Source organism: Orcinus orca, chromosome 14 (genome assembly GCF_937001465.1).
Source record: "Orcinus orca chromosome 14, mOrcOrc1.1, whole genome shotgun sequence".
NCBI lineage: Eukaryota > Metazoa > Chordata > Mammalia > Artiodactyla > Delphinidae > Orcinus > Orcinus orca.
Genome location: NC_064572.1, coordinates 65122207 through 65141407, shown reverse-complemented (window position 1 = coordinate 65141407; position 19201 = coordinate 65122207). Strand labels below are relative to the sequence as shown.

At 41.5% G+C, this 19201-nt stretch overlaps 1 protein-coding gene across 8 annotated transcripts in view; it reads left to right on the top strand.

The window, feature by feature from the left end:
* Window positions 1–18816, top strand: part of NT5C2 (5'-nucleotidase, cytosolic II) — a 307851-nt gene extending 289035 nt beyond the window's left edge. For 7 of the 8 annotated variants that reach the window (XM_049696827.1, XM_049696826.1, XM_004265898.2 and 4 more), the window contains 13 exons: window positions 6228–6319; window positions 6488–6545; window positions 7563–7656; window positions 8304–8357; window positions 10563–10646; window positions 11679–11720; window positions 13470–13577; window positions 13846–13912; window positions 14638–14808; window positions 16207–16258; window positions 16375–16435; window positions 16583–16759; window positions 17344–18816. In XM_049696827.1, the coding sequence (XP_049552784.1) occupies window positions 6228–6319; window positions 6488–6545; window positions 7563–7656; window positions 8304–8357; window positions 10563–10646; window positions 11679–11720; window positions 13470–13577; window positions 13846–13912; window positions 14638–14808; window positions 16207–16258; window positions 16375–16435; window positions 16583–16759; window positions 17344–17583 (1300 nt within the window). In that variant the 3' untranslated portion in view covers window positions 17584–18816. Of the gene's footprint in view, window positions 1–6227; window positions 6320–6487; window positions 6546–6712; window positions 6854–7562; window positions 7657–8303; window positions 8358–10562; window positions 10647–11678; window positions 11721–13469; window positions 13578–13845; window positions 13913–14637; window positions 14809–16206; window positions 16259–16374; window positions 16436–16582; window positions 16760–17343 lie in introns of those variants that run through there. The other variant, XM_049696831.1, reaches the window with a different exon arrangement.
* The last annotated feature ends 385 nt before the right edge of the window (window positions 18817–19201 follow it).

The window sequence follows — 19201 nt, the reverse complement described above, 5'->3', positions numbered from 1 at the left end:
TAGGTTTATTCCTAGATATTTTATTCTTTTTGTTGCAATGGTAAATGGGAGTGTTTTCTTGATTTCACTTTCAGATTTTTCATCATTAGTATATAGGAATGCCAGAGATTTCTGTGCATTAATTTTGTATCCTGCCACTTTACCAAATTCATTGATTAGCTCTAGTAGTTTTCTGGTAGCATCTTTAGGGTTCTCTATGTATAGGATCATGTCATCTGCAAACAGTGACAGCTTTACTTCTTCTTTTCCAATTTGGATTCCTTTTATTTCCTTTTCTTCTCTGATTGCTGTGGCTAAAACTTCCAAAACAATGTTGAATAATAGTGGTGAGAGTGGGCAACCTTGTCTTGTTCCTGATCTTAGTGGAAATGCTTTCAGTTTTTCACCATTGAGGATGATGTTTGCTGTGGGCTTGTCATATATGGCCTTTATTATGTTGAGGAAAGTTCCCTCTATGCCTACTTTCTGCAGGGATTTTATCATAAATGGGTGTTGAATTTTGTCAAAAGCTTTCTCTGCATCTATTGAGATGATCATATGGTTTTTCTCCTTCAATTTGTTAATATGGTTTATCACATTGATAGATTTGCGTATATTGAAGAATCCTTGCATTCCTGGAATAAACCCCACTTGATCATGGTGTATGATCCTTTTAATGTGCTGTTGGATTCTGTTTGCTAGTATTTTGTTGAGGATTTTTGCATCTATGTTCATCAGTGATATTGGCCTGTAGTTTTCTTTCTTTGTGACATCCTTGTCTGGTTTTGGTATCAAGGTGATGGTGGCCTCGTAGAAGGAGTTAGGGAGTGGTCCTCCCTCTGCTATATTTTGGAAGAGTTTGAGAAGGATAGGTGTTAGCTCTTCTCTAAATGTTTGATAGAATTCGCCTGTGAAGCCATCTGGTCCTGGGCTTTTCTTTGTTGGAAGATTTTTAATCACAGTTTCAATTTCAGTGCTTGTGATTGGTCTGTTCATATTTTCTATTTCTTCCTGATTCAGTCTTGGCAGGTTGTGCATTTCTAAGAATTTGTCCATTTCTTCCAGATTGTCCATTTTATTGGCATAGAGTTGCTTGTAGTAATCTCTCATGATCTCTTTTATCTCTGCAGTGTCAGTTGTTACCTCTCCTTTTTCATTTCTAATTCTATTGATTTGAGTCTTCTCCCTTTTTTTCTTGATGAGTCTGGCTAGTGGTTTATCTATTTTGTTTATCTTCTCAAAAAACCAGCTTTTAGTTTTATTGATCTTTGCTATTGTTTCCTTCATTTCTTTTTCATTTATTTCTGATCTGATTTTTATGATTTCTTTCCTTCTGCTAGCTTTGGGGTTTTTTTGTTCTTCTTTCTCTAATTGCTTGAGGTGCAAGGTTAGGTTGTTTATTCGAGATGTTTCCTGCTTCTTAAGGTGGGCTTGTATTGCTATAAACTTCCCCCTTAGAACTGCTTTTGCTGCATCCCACAGGTTTTGGGTCGTTGTGTCTCCATTGTCATTTGTTTCTAGGTATTTTTTGATTTCCTCTTTGATTTCTTCAGTGATCTCTTCATTATTAAGTAGTGTATTGTTTAGCCTCCATGTGTTTGTATTTTTTACAGATCTTTTCCTGTAATTGATATCTAGTCTCATGGCGTTGTGGTCAGAAAAGATACTTGATACAATTTCAATTTTCTTAAATTTACCAAGGCTTGATTTGTGACCTAAGATATGATCTATCCTGGAGAATGTTCCATGAGCACTTGAGAAAAATGTGTATTCTGTTGTTTTTGGATGGAGTGTCCTATAAATATCAATTAAGTCCATCTTGTTTAATGTATCATTTAAAGCTTGTGTTTCCTTATTTATTTTCATTTTGGATGATCTGTCCATGGGTGAAAGTGGGGTGTTTAAGTCCCCTACTATGAATGTGTTACTGTCGATTTCCCCTTTTATGGCTGTTAGTATTTGCCTTATGTATTGAGGTGCTCCTATGTTGGGTGCATAAATATTTACAATTGTTATATCTTCTTCTTGGATCGATCCCTTGATCATTATGTAGTGTCCTTCTTTGTCTCTTTTAATAGTCCTTATTTTAAAGTCTATTTTGTCTGATATGAGAATTGCTACTCCAGCTTTCTTTTGGTTTCCATTTTCATGGAATATCTTTTTCCATCCCCTTACTTTCAGTCTGTATGTGTCTCTAGGTCTGAAGTGGGTCTCTTGTAGACAGCATATATAAGGGTCTTGTTTTTGTATCCATTCAGCTAATCTGTGTCTTTTGGTGGGAGCATTTAGTCCATTTACATTTAAGGTAATTATCGATATGTATGTTCCTATTCCCATTTTCTAAATTGTTTTGGGTTCGTTATTATAGGTCTTTTCCTTCTTTTGTGTTTCTTGCCTAGAGAAGATCCTTTAGCATTTGTTGTAAAGCTGGTTTGGTGGTGCTGAACTCTCTCAGCTTTTGCTTGTCTGTAAAGGTTTTAATTTCTCCATCAAATCTGAATGAGATCCTTGCTGGGTAGAGTAGTCTTGGCTGCAGGTTTTTCTCCTTCATCACTTTCAGTATGTCCTGCCACTCCCTTCTGGCTTGTAGGGTTTCTGCTGAGAGATCAGCTGTTAACCTTATGGGGATTCCCTTATGTGTTATTTGTTGTTTTTCCCTTGCTGCTTTTAATATGCTTTCTTTGTATTTAATTTTTGACAGTTTGATTAATATGTGTCTTGGCGTATTTCTCCTTGTATTTATCCTGTATGGGACTCTCTGTGCTTCCTGGACTTGATTAACTATTTCCTTTCCCATATTAGGGAAGTTTTCAACTATAATCTCTTCAAATATTTTCTCAGTCCCTTTCTTTTTCTCTTCTTCTTCTGGAACCCCTATAATTCGAATGTTGGTGCGTTTAATGTTGTCCCAGAGGTCTCTGAGACTGTCCTCAGTTCTTTTCATTCTTTTTTCTTTATTCTGCTCTGCTGTAGTTATTTCCACTATTTTATCTTCCAGGTCACTTATCCGTTCTTCTGCCTCAGTTACTCTGCTATTGATCCCATCTAGAGTACTTTTAATTTCATTTATTGTGTTGTTCATCGTTGCTTGTTTCATCTTTAGTTCTTCTAGGTCCTTGTTAACTGATTCTTGCATTTTGTCCAATCTATTGTCCATTCTATCTCCAAGATTTCGGATCAACCTTACTATCATTATTCTGAATTCTCTTTCAGGTAGACTGCCTATTTCCTCTTCATTTGTTAGGTCTGGTGCATTTTTATCTTGCTCCTTTATCTGCTGTGTGTTTTTCTGTCTTCTCATTTTGCTTATCTTACTGTGTTTGGGGTCTCCTTTTTGCAGGCTGCAGGTTTGTAGTTCCTCCTGTTTTTGATGTCTGTCTCCAGTGGCTAAGGTTGGTTCAGTGGGTTGTGTAGGCTTCCTGGTGGAGGGGACTAGTGCCTGTGTTGTGGTGGATGAGGCTGGATCTTGTCTCTCTAGTGGGCAGGTTCACGTCTGGTGGTGTGTTTGGGGGTGTCTGTGGCCTTATTATGATTTTAGGCAGCCTCTCTGCTAATGGGTGGTGTTGTGTTCCTGTTTTGCTAGTTGTTTGGCATAGGTTTTCCAGCACTGTGGCTTGCTGGTCGTTGAGTGAAGCTGGGTGCTGGTGTTAAGATGGAGGTCTCTGGGAGATTTTCGCCGTTTGATATTATGTGGAGCTGGGAGGTCTCTTGTTGATCAGTGTCCTGAAGTTGGCTGTCCTACCTCAGAGGCAGAGCCCTGCCTCCTGGCTGGAGCACCAAAAGCTTTTCATCCACAGGCTCAGGATAAAAGGGAGAAAAAGTAGAGGGAATTAGTAGAAGTATGAGGAAAGAAAGAAGGAAAGGAGGGTAGGAAGGAAGGAAGAAAGAAAGAAAGAAGCAAAGAAGGAAAGAAGGCAAGAAGGAAAGAAAGGAGGGAGGGAGGGAGGGAGGAAGGAACGAAGGAGGGAAAGAAGGAAAAAAGAAAGAAAGAAGATACAGTAAAAATAAAATAAAGTATAATAAAGTTATTGAATTAAAAAATTCTTATTTAGAAAAAAAAAAAAAGGGACGGATAGAACCTTAGGACAAATGTTGGAAGCAAAGCTATACAGACAAAATCTTACACAGAAGCATACACATACACCCTCACTAAAAGAGGTAAATGGGGAAAAATCCTAAATCTTGCTGTCAGAGACCACCTCCTCAATTTGGGATGATTCGTTGTCTAAAGGAGGGAAGGAAGGACGGAAAGAAAGAAAGAAAGAACGAAGGTAAAGTATAATAAGGTTATTAAAATTATTAAGAAAAAAAAATTAAAAAAAAAACATGGACGGATAGAACCCTAGGACAAATGGTGGAAGCAAGACTATACAGACAAGCTCTCACATAGAAGCATACACATACACATTCACAAAAAGAGGAAAGGGGAAAAAATCATAGATCTTGCTCCTAAAGTCCACTTCCTTAATTTGGGATGATTGGTTGTCTATTCAGGTATTCCACAGATGCAGGGTACATCAAGTTGATTGTGGAGCTTTAATCCGCTGCTTCTGAGGCTGCTGGGAGAGATTTCCCTTTCTCTTCTTTGTTCTCACAGCTCCCAGGGCTAAGCTTTGGATTTGGCCCTGCCACTGCGTGTAGATCGCTGGAGGGCGTCTGTTTTTTGCTCAGACAGGATGGGGTTAAAAGAGCCGCTGATTGGGGGCTCTGGCGCACTCAGGCCGGCGGGGACGGAGGGGCACAGAGTGCGGGGCGGGCCTGCGGTGGCAAAGGCCGGCGTGACTTTGCACCAGCCTGAGGCGCGCTGTGCGCTCTCCCGGGGAAGTTGTCCCTGGATCCCGGGAACCCGGCAGTGGCGGGCTGCACAGGCTCCGCGGAAGAGGGGTGTGGAGAGTGACCTGTGCTCGCACACAGGCCCCTCGGTGGCGGCAGCAGCAGCCTTAACGTCTCCCGCCCGCCTCTGGGGTCCACGCTTTTAGCCGCGGCTTGCGCCCGTCTCTGGATTCCGCGCTTTCAGCCGCGGCTCGCGCCCGTCTCTGGATTCCGCGCTTTCAGCCGCGGCTCGCGCCCGTCTCTGGATTCCGCGCTTTCAGCCGCGGCTCGCGCCCGTCTCTGGATTCCGCGCTTTCAGCCGCGGCTCGCGCCCGTCTCTGGATTCCGCGCTTTCAGCCGCGGCTCGCGCCCGTCTCTGGGGTCCGCGCTTTCAGCCGCGGCTCGCGCCCGTCTCTGGGGTTCGCGCTTTTAGCCGCGGCTCGCGCCCGTCTCTGGAGTTCCTTTAAGCAGCGTTCTTAAACCCCTCTCCTCACGCCCCAGGAAACAAAGAGGGAAGGAAAATTCTCCTGCCTCTTCTGCAGGTGCAGGCTTTTCCCCGGACTCCCTCCCGGCTAGCTGTGGTGCACTAACCCCTTCAGGCTATGTTCAAGCCGCCAACCCCAGTCCTCTCCCTGCGCTCCGGCCTCAGCTCGCAGCCCCGCCCGCCCCGGCGGGTGAGCAGACAAGCCTCTCGGGCTGGTGAGTGCCGGTCGGCACCGATCCTCTGTGCGGGAATCTCCCCGCTTTGCCCTCCGCACCCGTTGCTGTGCACTCCTCCGCGGCTTCGAAGCTCCCCCCTCCGCCTCCCGCAGTCTCCGCCCGCGAAGGGGCTTCCTAGAGTGTGGAAACTTTTCCTCCTTCACAGCTCCCTCCCACTGGTGCAGGTGCCGTCCCTATTCTTTTGTCTCTGTTTTTTCTTTTGCCCTACCCAGGTACGTGGGGAGTTTCTTGCCTTTTGGGAGGTCTGAGGTCTTCTGCCAGCCTTCCGTAGGTGTTCTGTAGGAGTTGTTCCACGTGTAGATGTATTTCTGGTGTATCTGTGGGGAGGAAGGTGATCTCCGCGTCTTACTCTTCCGCCATCTTCCGCCTTCTCCTCCCCGTTCAGAGGCCTGAGCAGTGGGAGCTGCAGTCCTGACTCCAGCAGAGGCCTGAGGCCCAGTCGGTCCTCAGCACGGAGTGGCAGGATGGGCACTGGGGCTCTTTCAGCACCGTCTGCGGCCTCGGGTTGAGGCGCAGTAACCTCGGGAGCTGTAGCAGTCCGTTCACCGTAAAATTCCTACTCATTTGCAGCCTTTTCTGCAGACCTCGCCCTCCCTTTCCAGTCTCTTCAGGATCTGTGGAGATCACGAGCCTGAATTAATTTTTGAATGATGAATATGTCTCAGAGTTATAATGTTATTTTTGAATGTCAGTTAATTTAAATTTTTTTCTTTCAGACCAGAAACTAGAGAGCAGTATCCAAATAAATTTATTCAACGAGATGACACTGAAAGATTTTACATTCTGAACACACTATTCAACCTACCAGGTAGACTCATTCTATGCTTATATATTATATATTCTATGCTTATTCTATGCTTATATATACTGATGCTTTCCCTTCTTTCCATGATCGTTTGTCTTTGCGCAAGGACATAATGAAACAAATTTCATTATCTCACTTCTAGCTTATGAATATCTATTCTTCATTTTTCAGAGACCTACCTGTTGGCCTGCCTAGTAGATTTTTTTACTAATTGTTCCAGATATACCAGGTATGTATATACTATAATTTTCTTTTTCCAATTGATTTTTTAAAAAATTAATGTACAGGGTTTTAGAGAACTGGCCACTGCAGGTCTTTTCTGCTTTTCTGAAGTGAATTTAGTGCTAGTGAAAGATGCCACATTGCCAGCCTGAGAGATGGGACAGCACCAGCAGCTCCATGCAGGCTCTCACCTCCCACACGGCCCTCTCCTTGCCAGTGTGCTGCAGCCATGTTTGGAAGGGACCACTTCTGATTGGCTTCTCCTGGGAATGAAGACGGCCAGCAGAGGTGCTAATTGTGACAACTGAGTGGGAGGTTTGTGTGATGATTATCTGTCCAAGCAGAATTGCACTAAAACCCCCCAACTCATTTCACAGCAGCTACCCAGGAGCCATTCAGGGATGGTAATTTAGTTTCATTCCCAGGCCCAGCAAGATTAATTGAGTAGTAAATACTGTTTATCCTCCCTGAAGTAAAATTTTGCTTAAGTCTTGAAAAAGTTATCCTTTCCTTTCTAGGGAGAATTGTAAGTTCAGCCGTATGTGCCAGAGTTTGCAAACTTCTTATCCTCTTTAGGCCTTATCCACTTCAAGGCACTAAATTTGGTGGAGCACTAAGTCACTAAGATAAACAGAAAATAGACAATACCTTAGTACCTAGAGACAATGTCAGAAAAGTGAGGGTGGAGAGAACCTAAATTACCAATTTTAAATGTTTCTTTGATGGGAACCTGTTTCTTAAAAGTGATAAAGGACCTGATATTTTTGGAACTGGCCTTTTAGCTTCCATTCAGTATATTCTTCTACCACTTTGTATCTGTTCACAGTTATTGTATTCCATTGAACACTGTAGTCATCTCTGGTGGTCAAAATGGGTTTTCATTAGGGAGTAATTATTTTCCAAATTAGCCACACGGCCTTTATTATGTGACAATGGAACCTTTGGGTCCCCTGGGCAATGTTTGATATTCATTTTATTTACCCTCTTTTGGATTCCCTGTCATGTTCTTTTTATCTTTCTGTAGCTGTGAAACCGGATTTAAAGATGGGGACCTCTTCATGTCTTACCGGAGTATGTTCCAGGATGTAAGAGATGCGGTTGACTGGGTTCATTACAAGGTACCTAGGAGCTGCTTCTTCACCTGCTCACTGCCTGGCATGTGTTTTTTATGGTCTGACATTAACTTTCCAAGTGCAAATAGAGCAGAATTGTTCATCTGTTAAAAAAAGGGGGGGGGGTGGGATTTGCCGCTGGTGATAGCTGTCTAGAATACTTCTGTCCTTGTCTTTGGCTGTCCTGCTTACAGAGGTAATGCCGGTCTTTCCTCAGTGGTGGTGCTTGGCTTCTAGATCTTATTTCAGTTTGCATTTCCCAAACTTACTGGAAGAGATTTTAGCATTAGGATTATACTTACCATATCCTTTCAGGATGATTATGGTCCATTTGTTTTTTCCAAATACCTCCCACTTGGCCAATAACATTAACTAAGTAATATTATGTTTACATTTATTATAAATTATGCTGAATAAAATATGAAATGCCTTTTGATTTCTAGTTTAAAATAAAAATAGTTTTATATTTTAAATACATTTTGGAGGTGGAGTTGCAGCACATCACATCTGCCACTTTATCCTGGCCTTGTTTAGTTTATCTACTTTTCTGGAAATACTTAAGAAATGCATTTAGGCTGACAGTAGTCACAGTTTTTATAATAAACTTAAAAATTGATTTTGTTCTCTTCTTGCTTCCTTTTTTCTTTCTCTAGGGTTCCCTTAAGGAAAAGACAGTTGAAAATCTTGAGAAGTATGTAGTCAAAGATGTAAGTAATAAAGGGAAAAATAGATCTGCATGATAGCTTCCTTTACCTATTAGGGAAATTAATAACAAGCTTATTTATAATGAAGTGGACAAGAGAAGATATTTCTCTGTCGTGGCAGTTTAACACACTCCGAGTATAATCACCAAGAGTTTTCAGCCAGAGCATGGGTTTTAGTTTTTCTTGTTTGTTATTAGGCAAGAAGACCCAGTATTTCATTTGTCCTTTTAGCTCTAATTCCAATAACAGCAGCTAGAGTGGTTACTTTGCGCACATCACTGTGCTAAGTGATTACATTCATTATCCCATTTAATCTTCCATATAACTCTGAGTTAGTTACTGTTACCTCTGCTTTATAGATGAAGAAACTGGGGACTTAAATAACTTGCCCAAGTTCATACAGTGAATAAGTAGTAAAGCCAAAGTCACACCTAAATGTATCCTGAATCATAACCACAGCGCTAGATCATCTAAAAAATGTACATATGGGGCTTCCCTGGTAGCGCAGTGGTTGAGAGTCCGCCTGCCGATGCAGGGGATGCGGGTTCGTGCCCCGGTCCGGGAAGATCCCACATGCCGCGGAGCGGCTGGGCCTGTGAGCCATGGCCGCTGAGCCTGCGCATCCGGAGCCTGTGTTCCGCAACGGGAGAGGCCACAGCAGTGAGAGGCCCGTGTACTGCAAAAAAAACCCAAAAAAACAAAAAAAAAAACCCACCATATATGTGACTATTATTTAAATTGTCTTTAACCTATAAACAGGGAATAATGAGGAAAGCTTTAAAATACTTCAAGTGACATTAGTGGAAAACCTAATAAAAATTTTAAATATCTGTAGTTTAGTTAAAAGCATTGTGCCAATGTTAATTTCTTAGTTTTGATCATTATGCTGGGGTTAAGATGTTAATATTAAGGGAAGCTGGATAAAGAATATATAGAAACCCTCTGTACTATTTTCACAACTTTTCTGTAAGTCTGAAATTATTTCAAAATAAAAAGTACACACAGACACACACAGCACTGAGATGAGATACTTCTTCCTTTTCTTACAGAGTAAAAGTAGAATGCAATTATTTTCTCAAAGTTCTTTGGTAAAGATTTCTTATTGTTTTCATTCTTTGTACCTCCTATTTCCCGTCCACTCCCACTCCCATGATTGTTGTTTCAAGAAAGAACACTGAGGGGTTCAGGAGGATTTAAGTGAAGGAAGCTATTTACTGTGAGAGAAGGAAAGGCTGTTTTTCTTGTCACATCAGGAGTTAGAATTTCCTCATGTATCTGCAGGTGGCTCTGGACATTTCTAGGTTGCTTCATGACACATCATGTCACTTCTGCAAGGTATTTCATAAAATAAAAGTATATACAGTGAAGCCATATCTAATACTCTCCATAGAGTATTTAGCTGATGATGTTTAAAAATCAGCTTCTCCTCATCTCTCACACACTTAATTCACTAACTTTTAGAGATTACAAGGTAATTTAAACTCTTTCCTGAGGCAGACATAATGAGGAAGTTAGAGATATGTTTTTAATAGGCATATAATCATTTATATATTTTATATATAAATCTATTATATATACACCATGTATACACTACATACATGATACTTAACTCATGCATAGTGACAGTGTGGTCTTCTAAATGCAAAATTCTGAAACCAACCAACCAACCATCCCTCCCTTAAAGGGCATCCCCTATTCCTATTTCAGTGGACAAAAGTCCAGTGTCTAACTACTCCACAGTGTAAATGAATATATACACATGGTCCCCAACTTAAGATTTTTTGACTTTACGATGGTGTGAAAGCAATACACATTCAGTAGAAACTGTATGTGGAATTTTGAATTTTGATCTTTTCCCAGGCTAGTGATATGCCCTACGATACTCTCGTGATGCTGGGCAGCAGCAGTGAGCTACAGCTCCCAGTCAGCCATGCGATCACGGGGGTAGACAACTGGTAACATCCGTTCTACTCTTCACTTTCAGTACACTATTCAATAAATTACATGAGATATTCAACCACTTTATTATAAAATAGGCTTTGTGTTCGATGATTTTGCCCAACTGTAGGCCAGTGTATGTTCTCAGCACGTTTAAGGTAGGCTTGGCTAGCTGTCATGTTTGGTGTATTATCGGGACATAACCCCAACATAAGTGGAGGAATATCTGTGTGTTTTAGTGTTTCGCTCATCATCATAATTATATTTCAGGGAAAACTGCCTTTGCTTCTAAGCCGGATGAAGGAAGTAGGGAAAGTATTTCTTGCCACCAACAGTGACTATAAATACACAGATGTAAGTGCTTAATATTCATATTTGTTTATTTATACAAAGGAATTATTTTGGACTAAAGAACTGCGACTATAATGAGGAAGATAGTTTACTAAGTGAGGGTATTTTATTGCCATTTCATTTTGAAAGCAGAATGAAAAAAGCAAAAATATATAGCATACATCAGAGCGGTTCTCAAATTTTTCTAAATATTTCTTTTGACTATTTTCCCTCATTACAATTGGCTACTTGAAGGTTTTCTCTTAGGGGTTATTTAAAACATTTGCGCTGATTAAAATGTCTTCGTTGTCTCTTTGTGCTTCATTTCTAAAATTTGAGAAGTTACACCCTTTATTATTGCACATGTGTACATATGTGCCCTCCCTGCTGTTGGGAGCCAGACAGAAATAGATGGTGCTAAGGTGTTTTGACTCTTAGCCATCAAAATTTACTACCTCTTAACTTAAAAAAATTTTTTGCCATGATTAAAGCATATAGAAAAGATGATTTAACTCCTTATCATGTTACTTTTGCTAAGACAGTTACAAGTTCCCAGTACTAGCAGGAAGCTCAGCACTCCCCAATCCTCTTTATGTAAAATGTTGATTTAGAAATTTGGTGATTTGGAGTAAGCAAGTAAGTTGGCTTGGTTGGTCTAGGAACAGTAGTAAGAGGGCCAAGGTATATTATTTCCATGTGAGTCATTAGTTATCTCTACACCCTTATCTCAGATACCCTTTACCTCCAAATACGTGTTCCAGTCCTCTAGGAGAACTGGATAGGAATATATGGATGTGAATCTGTACAAAAAAATCTAGAAGTCTGTGTTCTACTGAGAATGTCAGAAGCTTGCGTTTGTTTGCTATGATGAAGCATTCATTTCTGGCTTCTTCCACTGCCATGATTTCATAAACTTTAGAGGGAACAAGAATGTGATGAATCTTGTATTGAAAAAGACATGTCTTATAAAAAGCTTGTGTGTGATTTATTTAGGTGTCATATATCTCTCGCAGAAGTAGTATATGGACCTTATGTTGTATTTTTTTTTTTTTCCAGAAAATTATGACTTACCTGTTTGATTTCCCACATGGCCCCAAGGTACTCTATGTAACTTAACAGACTGTTGCTTTAGTAACAATGAATGCATTTAATATCCTGGAATGTTGAGGGTAAGGAATTGGTCAGGAGCCATCCAGAAATCTTCATTAATATTAGAAGTAATGGGCTTCCCTGGTGGCGCAGTGGTTAAGAATCCGCCTGCCAATGCAGGGGACACAGGTTTGAGCCCTGGTCTGGGAAGATCCCACATGCCGAGGAGCAGCTAAGCCTACTCACAACTACTGAGCCTGCACTCTAGAGCCCGTGTGCCACAACTACTGAAGCCCGCGCACCTAGAGCCCATGCTCCGCAACAAGAGAAGCCACGGCAATGAGAAGCCCGTGCACCACAGCGAAGAGTAGCCCCCTCTTCCTGCCACTAGAGAAAGCCTGTGCACAGCACCGAAGACCCAGTGCAGCCAAAAATCAATAAATATTTTTTAAAAAAAGGTAGTAATGCCAGGAGTTAGTGTAATTTAAAGTTGCTAGCAGTTTGAAAACTTAGTAGACAGAAATAAGAAAGATTCATGTGGTATTTAATAGGATGAGATCAGAATAATTTTTTTAAATTTTTTATTTATTTATTTATGGCTGTGTTGGGTCTTCATTTCTGTGCGAGGGCTTTCTCTAGTTGGGGCAAGTGGGGGCCACTCTTCACCGCGGTGTGCGGACCTCTCACTATCACGGCCTCTCGTTGCAGAGCACAGGCTCCAGACACGCAGGCTCAGTAATTGTGGCTCACGGGCCTAGTTGCTCCGCGGCATGTGGGATCTTCCCGGACCAGGGCTCGAATCCGTGTCCCCTGCACTGGCAGGCAGATTCTCAACCACTGCGCCACCAGGGAAGCCCCAGAATAATTTTATGCCCAAGAAATTCTATACAGAATTGTTACATTTGTGTGTCAAATAAAGGAATTTTCAGGTTGAAGAAGATAATGTAATTAAAAGAAACAGAGAAAATGTATATATTCTTGCCAACGTCTAGATTCTGCTGTTAGTTATTGCTGAGTTCTGTGCCAAAAGAACAGCTAACCTTGATATTTAGCAGAGAAGTCTTCATTCCTGTAGTATGGCCATATTTAGATTTAAGGAATACTCGTTGCGATTTAGTCACTAGGCTTCTTTGAATAAATGTCATAAATAACTGTTTTGAGATCACCTAAAAGCAGAGTAATGCAGTGCTCTTTGGCTTGACCTTAAAAGGTTAATGCCATGGTTCCAGTTCAGGATGGAAGTAATGTTAATGGGCATCCCTTCTACATTAGTGCTGATTAGCCTGTCATATAAGCCAAAGACCAGTGTGTACCTGGAACCATCATTCTGAGAACATAACTGATGAAATCTGCTAATAATAGTTCCACGTCACGTTGTATACTTCAGTTCTGATGCTAATCTGCCTCTTTCTTAATCTGTCTCGTACATATTTGTTTTGCAACTCTCCTTAGCCCCTTTGAGCCTCTTATAGCCCATTTTTAGAGTGTGAGCACTTTCTTTCATACATTATATTGCTTGAAATAAATTGATAAGTAGGTGAAACGATTTAAAATATAGTGGTTAGAGTCATTATTTATATTTTTACTTTGCCTGCTTCCAAAAGGATGTGGCTTATAATAAGCCACAATATGTTTTTAATAGTGGGATTTTCTGGTTATACTTAGTATTTCTACATTCCTTTCGTCTGATTGAGATGAAACATGAGTGCTTTAAGGTTAGGAGTGATGTTTCGGCTTTTGCTGTTTCTCCCTTATCAGCCTGGGAGCTCCCACCGACCATGGCAGTCCTACTTTGACCTCATCTTGGTGGACGCACGGAAACCACTCTTTTTTGGAGAAGGCACAGTACTGCGTCAGGTGGATACTGTAAGTTGAGAGGAAGGTGTATCTGTGAGCAATTACCCTTAATGTTTCTCCTTTCCCCACTCCTACTCTCCCTACGGAAACAGGTATTTTTAACTTATTAGCCATATCTCTCTTTTGAAGTTTTTTGGTCTTAATCGATATAGCAGAATAATTCAAATGAATATAATTCAAAAGTGACATTCATTTGGCTGCCTAGCCAAGTAGCATTTTGGGTGGAGATTGTGATAGAAGGATAAAGCATTACGAAGTTCCTATTCTTTTCTCACAGAAAACTGGCAAGCTGAAGATTGGTACCTACACGGGCCCCTTGCAGCATGGCATTGTCTACTCTGGGGGTGAGTCACAGACTTCCCTTTATTTAGTGTAAGTCTTTGCTCAGACCTTTGCTGAGACCTGAAAGCTTTGGTGTCCTCCTGGCACAGTGCCACATATACTCTTTAGAATTCTAAAGATACCGTCTCCTGATGGTAAACACTTCAATCACCTACTAATACAATAGGAGTCAGGGAGAAAGGTTTTGAGAAGTGGTCAGTATGTCCTAGTGAACCTTTGATTTTCACTAAAAGGATCAGTTTTTTCCAATCCTCCTTTTGCCTATTTGAGGCATTTTCTCAGTGTCTGGAATCATGTCGGGTGGTTCCCAAGGGGTCCTCTAGGGGTTTTTAGGAGCCTTGTGGACACAGATGTGTGTTTTGTTGGAATGAAAAGCAGTGGAACAAAGCCAACCTAATGGCAGATCTGTGATGAGAAATGGCAGTGGTACTTTGAAGGGTTATGCCCCCTAAAGCTGAGACGTGTAGTTTTGTTGCTCTTGCGTTTGGTGATCAAGAGCTCTGGTGAGCACAGTGGAGCTAAAGGCCTTGTCTTAGGGGCACTAAAAAGGTTGATGAAAAAAGACAATGGTGAGTCTTTATCTTTAAGAAAGGTGCACCCTTTTAGTGTGTTCCTCACATAGTTAAAAGAATAAAATTAATTGTATTTAATGGTTATGGTACTTGGAACACTGGTTTTTAATATGGAGACATTTATTGTTTTCTCATTGTTCGTTCCATTGTTTCAGGTTCATCTGATACAATCTGTGATCTGTTGGGAGCCAAGGGCAAAGACATTTTATATATTGGAGATCACATTTTTGGGGACATTTTAAAATCAAAGAAACGGCAAGGGTGGCGAACTTTTTTGGTGATTCCTGAACTTGCACAGGAGCTGCATGTCTGGACTGATAAGAGTTGTAAGGAGCCATTATTCTTACTTTATAAATCTTTGATGTAGCTAGTTTATATCTGAACGGCCAGCTATGAATCAGTCCTCTTTGATGAACCATTACTTTGTATGCAGGGGGTCAGACAGAGGTGGTCAAAAGATGGGCCCTTATATTTGGATACCTCCTTCTCATAGAGCCAGATATTTCACAGAAGCCCAGAATTTTGAGGTTATCTTGTTCAGCCTTCTTCTTGAATCCCTTTAAAGTTTAGAATATTACTGGTCTGAGTTACGTTACAGTAGCAACTGAAAGTGAACTCTGCTTACCTCTGTAGTCCCTTATTTGTTCAATCATGCCTGCTAGTTCCAGTCTCTCTGCTACCAGCTCATGTCTGTGATTCTGGGGCATTGATGGCTCTGAGTGCTGATCACCTGGTATTTATTTGCTCTTCTGAGAAGTAGAGAATGAGGCACTCTCTGAACTGAGCTATACTCTGCACTGAATTGAGCTTTGACCCTAGTTATGTAAAGATGTTTGACACACACAAGTTCTCCAGCCAGTCCTAGCTAGCATCACTCACAGCGTGGTGGAAGGTCCTGCCTCTGGAAACTCAGCCTGCCTCAGGTAGTGACCCTGGCTCCCCCACTTACTATCTTCAGCCCTCAGGCAGGTTACTGAAACACCCTGTGCCTTAGTATCCTCATATGTGAAAGAGGGTAACACCTACTCTCATAAAGCTGCCTGCATAAAGGAGATAGAAGTAACAGCCTTTCTCAACCGAGGCTCCTCATCTGAACCACAGAACAGACAAAATGATTTGAATGACTCTCGTTCTCCCAAAGATGGTAGATAAAGAAGATTTGTTATATACAGTGGCTACATCATGGCTTGATTCTCGCTGGGGAACCCAGGTTGAGAAGGGCTAGAACACACAGAAAGCGTGCAGCGTATAGTGGCTGTTGCTATTGTTTGTACTTCTTGGTGGGATTTTTCTGGCTAGCCTTTCATCTACATTTTCAACTTTCTACCTACAGAATTTTAGAAATCTAGTTGATTTGGTTCTGTTTTCTGGACTTGTGACTTATGCTTTTATCTAAAGATGGAACTGTTAACACTTGCTTTGCTGACACACCTGAGATGGGGTATGAATTGGCACTTTATAAGCTCAGAATCAGCATCCAGTTAGGAAAGTTGTAGGTAGGGGGTGGTTTTAAGTAGGAGGAAATGCTGGCGTCATCTGCTGCCAGATTCCAAGCAGTGTCGGTGGGTTTTCCCGAAGGTGGGGGAAGGAAGTCATTTTACACACTCACCTATAGCTTTACTTTTCAGTCATATCTGCAGCCTTTTACTTTAGTTTTAGCAACAGTTAAAACTAGATGATTTTTGTTTTACTTAAAACATTTTCCTTTTTCTTCCAAACTTTAGCACTTTTCGAAGAGCTTCAGAGCCTGGATATTTTCTTGGCTGAACTCTACAAGTAAGTTTCCTAACCCTAAAAATTTCTTCCCTAAAAACCATCTGCCTCTTCAGGAGTCACTTAGATGTAAGAGACGTCCTTTCTGGAGATTTTCACTGGATTTTTCTTGTCTCCAGGCACCTTGACAGCAGCAGCAATGAGCGCCCAGACATTAGCTCCATCCAGAGACGTATTAAGGTATCCAAATGGGATTTGGGAGAAAACTTCGAAAATAAACTTTAAGTGATTTCTGTATTTCTGATATTATACAGGGAGTGGCACATAGCCAGTGTTCAGTAAATATTTATCGAATGAGCTGAGCCTTAATCTTGTTCTTTGCTTTAGAAAGTAACTCATGACATGGACATGTGCTACGGGATGATGGGAAGCCTGTTTCGCAGTGGCTCCCGGCAGACCCTCTTTGCCAGTCAGGTGATGCGCTATGCTGATCTCTATGCAGCATCGTTCATTAATCTGCTGTATTACCCGTTCAGCTACCTCTTCAGAGCTGCCCACGTCTTGGTGAGTTATATAGCCTAAGGCTACTATTTGCAGTTAAGATAACGCTGTTAAGGCCAAGATCTGCCACTAGCTATCTGGCATGGCACAGGAAAGTTTAGATCATTTCTAATGTGCAAAGCCCAGAGCCAGGTTACATGGTTGCACAAAAAGGAGTTTTTGAGAAAGTATGAGCAAGATAGAATGTTACAGAGCTTAATTTTACTTTGAAAACTACTTGGTTTAAAAGTTGTTTGAATGGTAAAGACTTTCCTCTATTATTAGTGCTATATGAGAGGTGTAGTTTTCCAATACTGACCTATATTTCAAGACTTTTTTGCTGTGAAATAGGAAATAATAATCTCTTCTCTCCCATCTTATCCAGTTTCAGGCTATATTATACAATGTGGGCACAGTTTTGAGTGGGAGAGAAAAGAGGATAGGCAGCTTTAGGAAGTTCTAGGAAGATACTTCAGTATCTGAATTGGCTTGGCCTCTGGTCCATTATAGGTGCTTCTGTACAGCCATCTAACAAAGGCAGAGGGATTAGGATCTGGGAGACAGCTGTTTTGTTCTGCCTGCTTTCTGAACCTCTGACTTTGTTGTAGATGCCTCATGAGTCAACAGTGGAACACACACATGTAGATATCAATGAGATGGAGTCACCTCTTGCAACCCGGAACCGTACATCAGTGGATTTCAAAGATACCGACTACAAACGTCACCAGTTGACACGGTCGATTAGTGAGATTAAGCCCCCTAACCTCTTTCCACTGGCCCCCCAGGAAATTACACACTGCCATGATGAAGATGATGATGAAGAGGAAGAGGAGGAAGAGGAAGAATGAGGAGGAAAAGCAAAACTCTGAGCACCCATTAAACAAGTTCTGGCAGGACTCCCAGGAGTAAAGGATGTCCCTGTGGGGGGTGGGGGGCTCCATCAAAGGTACATCCGGAAAGTTTCTGAAGACTTTACAATACTCTAATCGTAGGGGGTCCTTGTTTTAGTTTTGTGTGTCTGCACTCTTCGCAGATGGTTCAGAATTGTAATGGAGTCTGTACTGGAGGAAAGTAAGGGTAAAGCTGGGCTGAACTGCATGCAGCTGGCTCCATCGTGGCTTGTGACACTGTTGCCTTGTCTTGTTTCATCATCAGTTTGTCATAGTGTATCCAGGTACACTAAGGGTGGTGAAGGGTCTCAGAGTGGAGCAAGGAAGACAATGGGAAGAGGTGATCCAAAAATGTTGTTATGGTACAAATTGTGCTCTTATTCCAAAATCCATCTTTTTCAGTGCATTGCATAAGTATTGTATATCAGTGGAGAAATATATTATTTCCATTATCAAATGTAGTCTTCTGTTAAGGTCAAGGTTCCTTTACAAGCTTTTGTAAGTGTCCTCAGTGACTCCAGTAAGGCTGCTGTCAGTGGCTTAGCAGATGTGTTCTCTACTTGCTGTAGGTAGGGCTGGTCTGGAATGGACTGCAGCAATTTCATTTTGAGGCAGAAGTCTTCATCCACTTCGACATGTTTTTGATTGACAGCAAAAATGTTTATTATCCAAAAACACAGTCTTTTTCTCATCTGGGCTAAATCTATAGAAAGAATTCAGCTGAAAGAGGACAAAGGATCAAGCCACCTGAAAAGAAGAGAACCTCCTTCTTATATTACACCATAACGGAGTAAAATTCATTAGTGTGGGCCATATAGTGTGGCTCATGCCACCCCATTCCAGCCTTCTGTATCCTCTTGCTGTATTTCAAATTCAAGCATAAGAGGGTGGGAAGAGGGCTCTGTAAGCCAGAACCTTTACAAAAAACAGGGCACAATCAACGTGGATAAATTCACTTCAGAATCCCAAGTGAAATCACTTCTTGTTGTTCAGAACAAGAATGGATCATCACTGTATACTTTAAGGTGGTATAACTGCCTCACCGGAACAGTGAAAGTTGTTACAACATTTTTCACAGTGGTGTAGACTCTTACTTTAACCTTCATATGTTTCTTCCATTCTTCCTGTCATTTGTCAACACGGGAGGGTAGATTAGCTGCTCTAGAAGTCAATAAAGTATAATATTTCTAATACTGACTTTGACCCCTTCCTGTAGCACAACTATAGTAACTGCTAGTCTTCAAGTGGGTTTAGGTTTTTTTTTTGTTGTTTTCTTTTAATTAATTATTTGTTTTTGGCTGTGTTGGGTCTTTGTTGCTGCACACGGGCTTTCTATAGTTGCGGTGAGCCGGGGCTACTCTTTGTTGCAGTGCGCAGGCCTCTCACTGAGGTGGCTTCTCTTGTTATGGAGCACAGGCTCAGTAGTTGTGGCACACGGGCTCAGTAGTTGTGGCTCGCAGGCTCAGTAGTTGTGGCGCATGGGCTTAGTTGCTCCGTGGCATGTGGGATCTTCCTGGACCAGGGCTCGAACCCGTGATGACCCCTGCAGTGGCAGGCAGATTCTTAACCTCTGCGC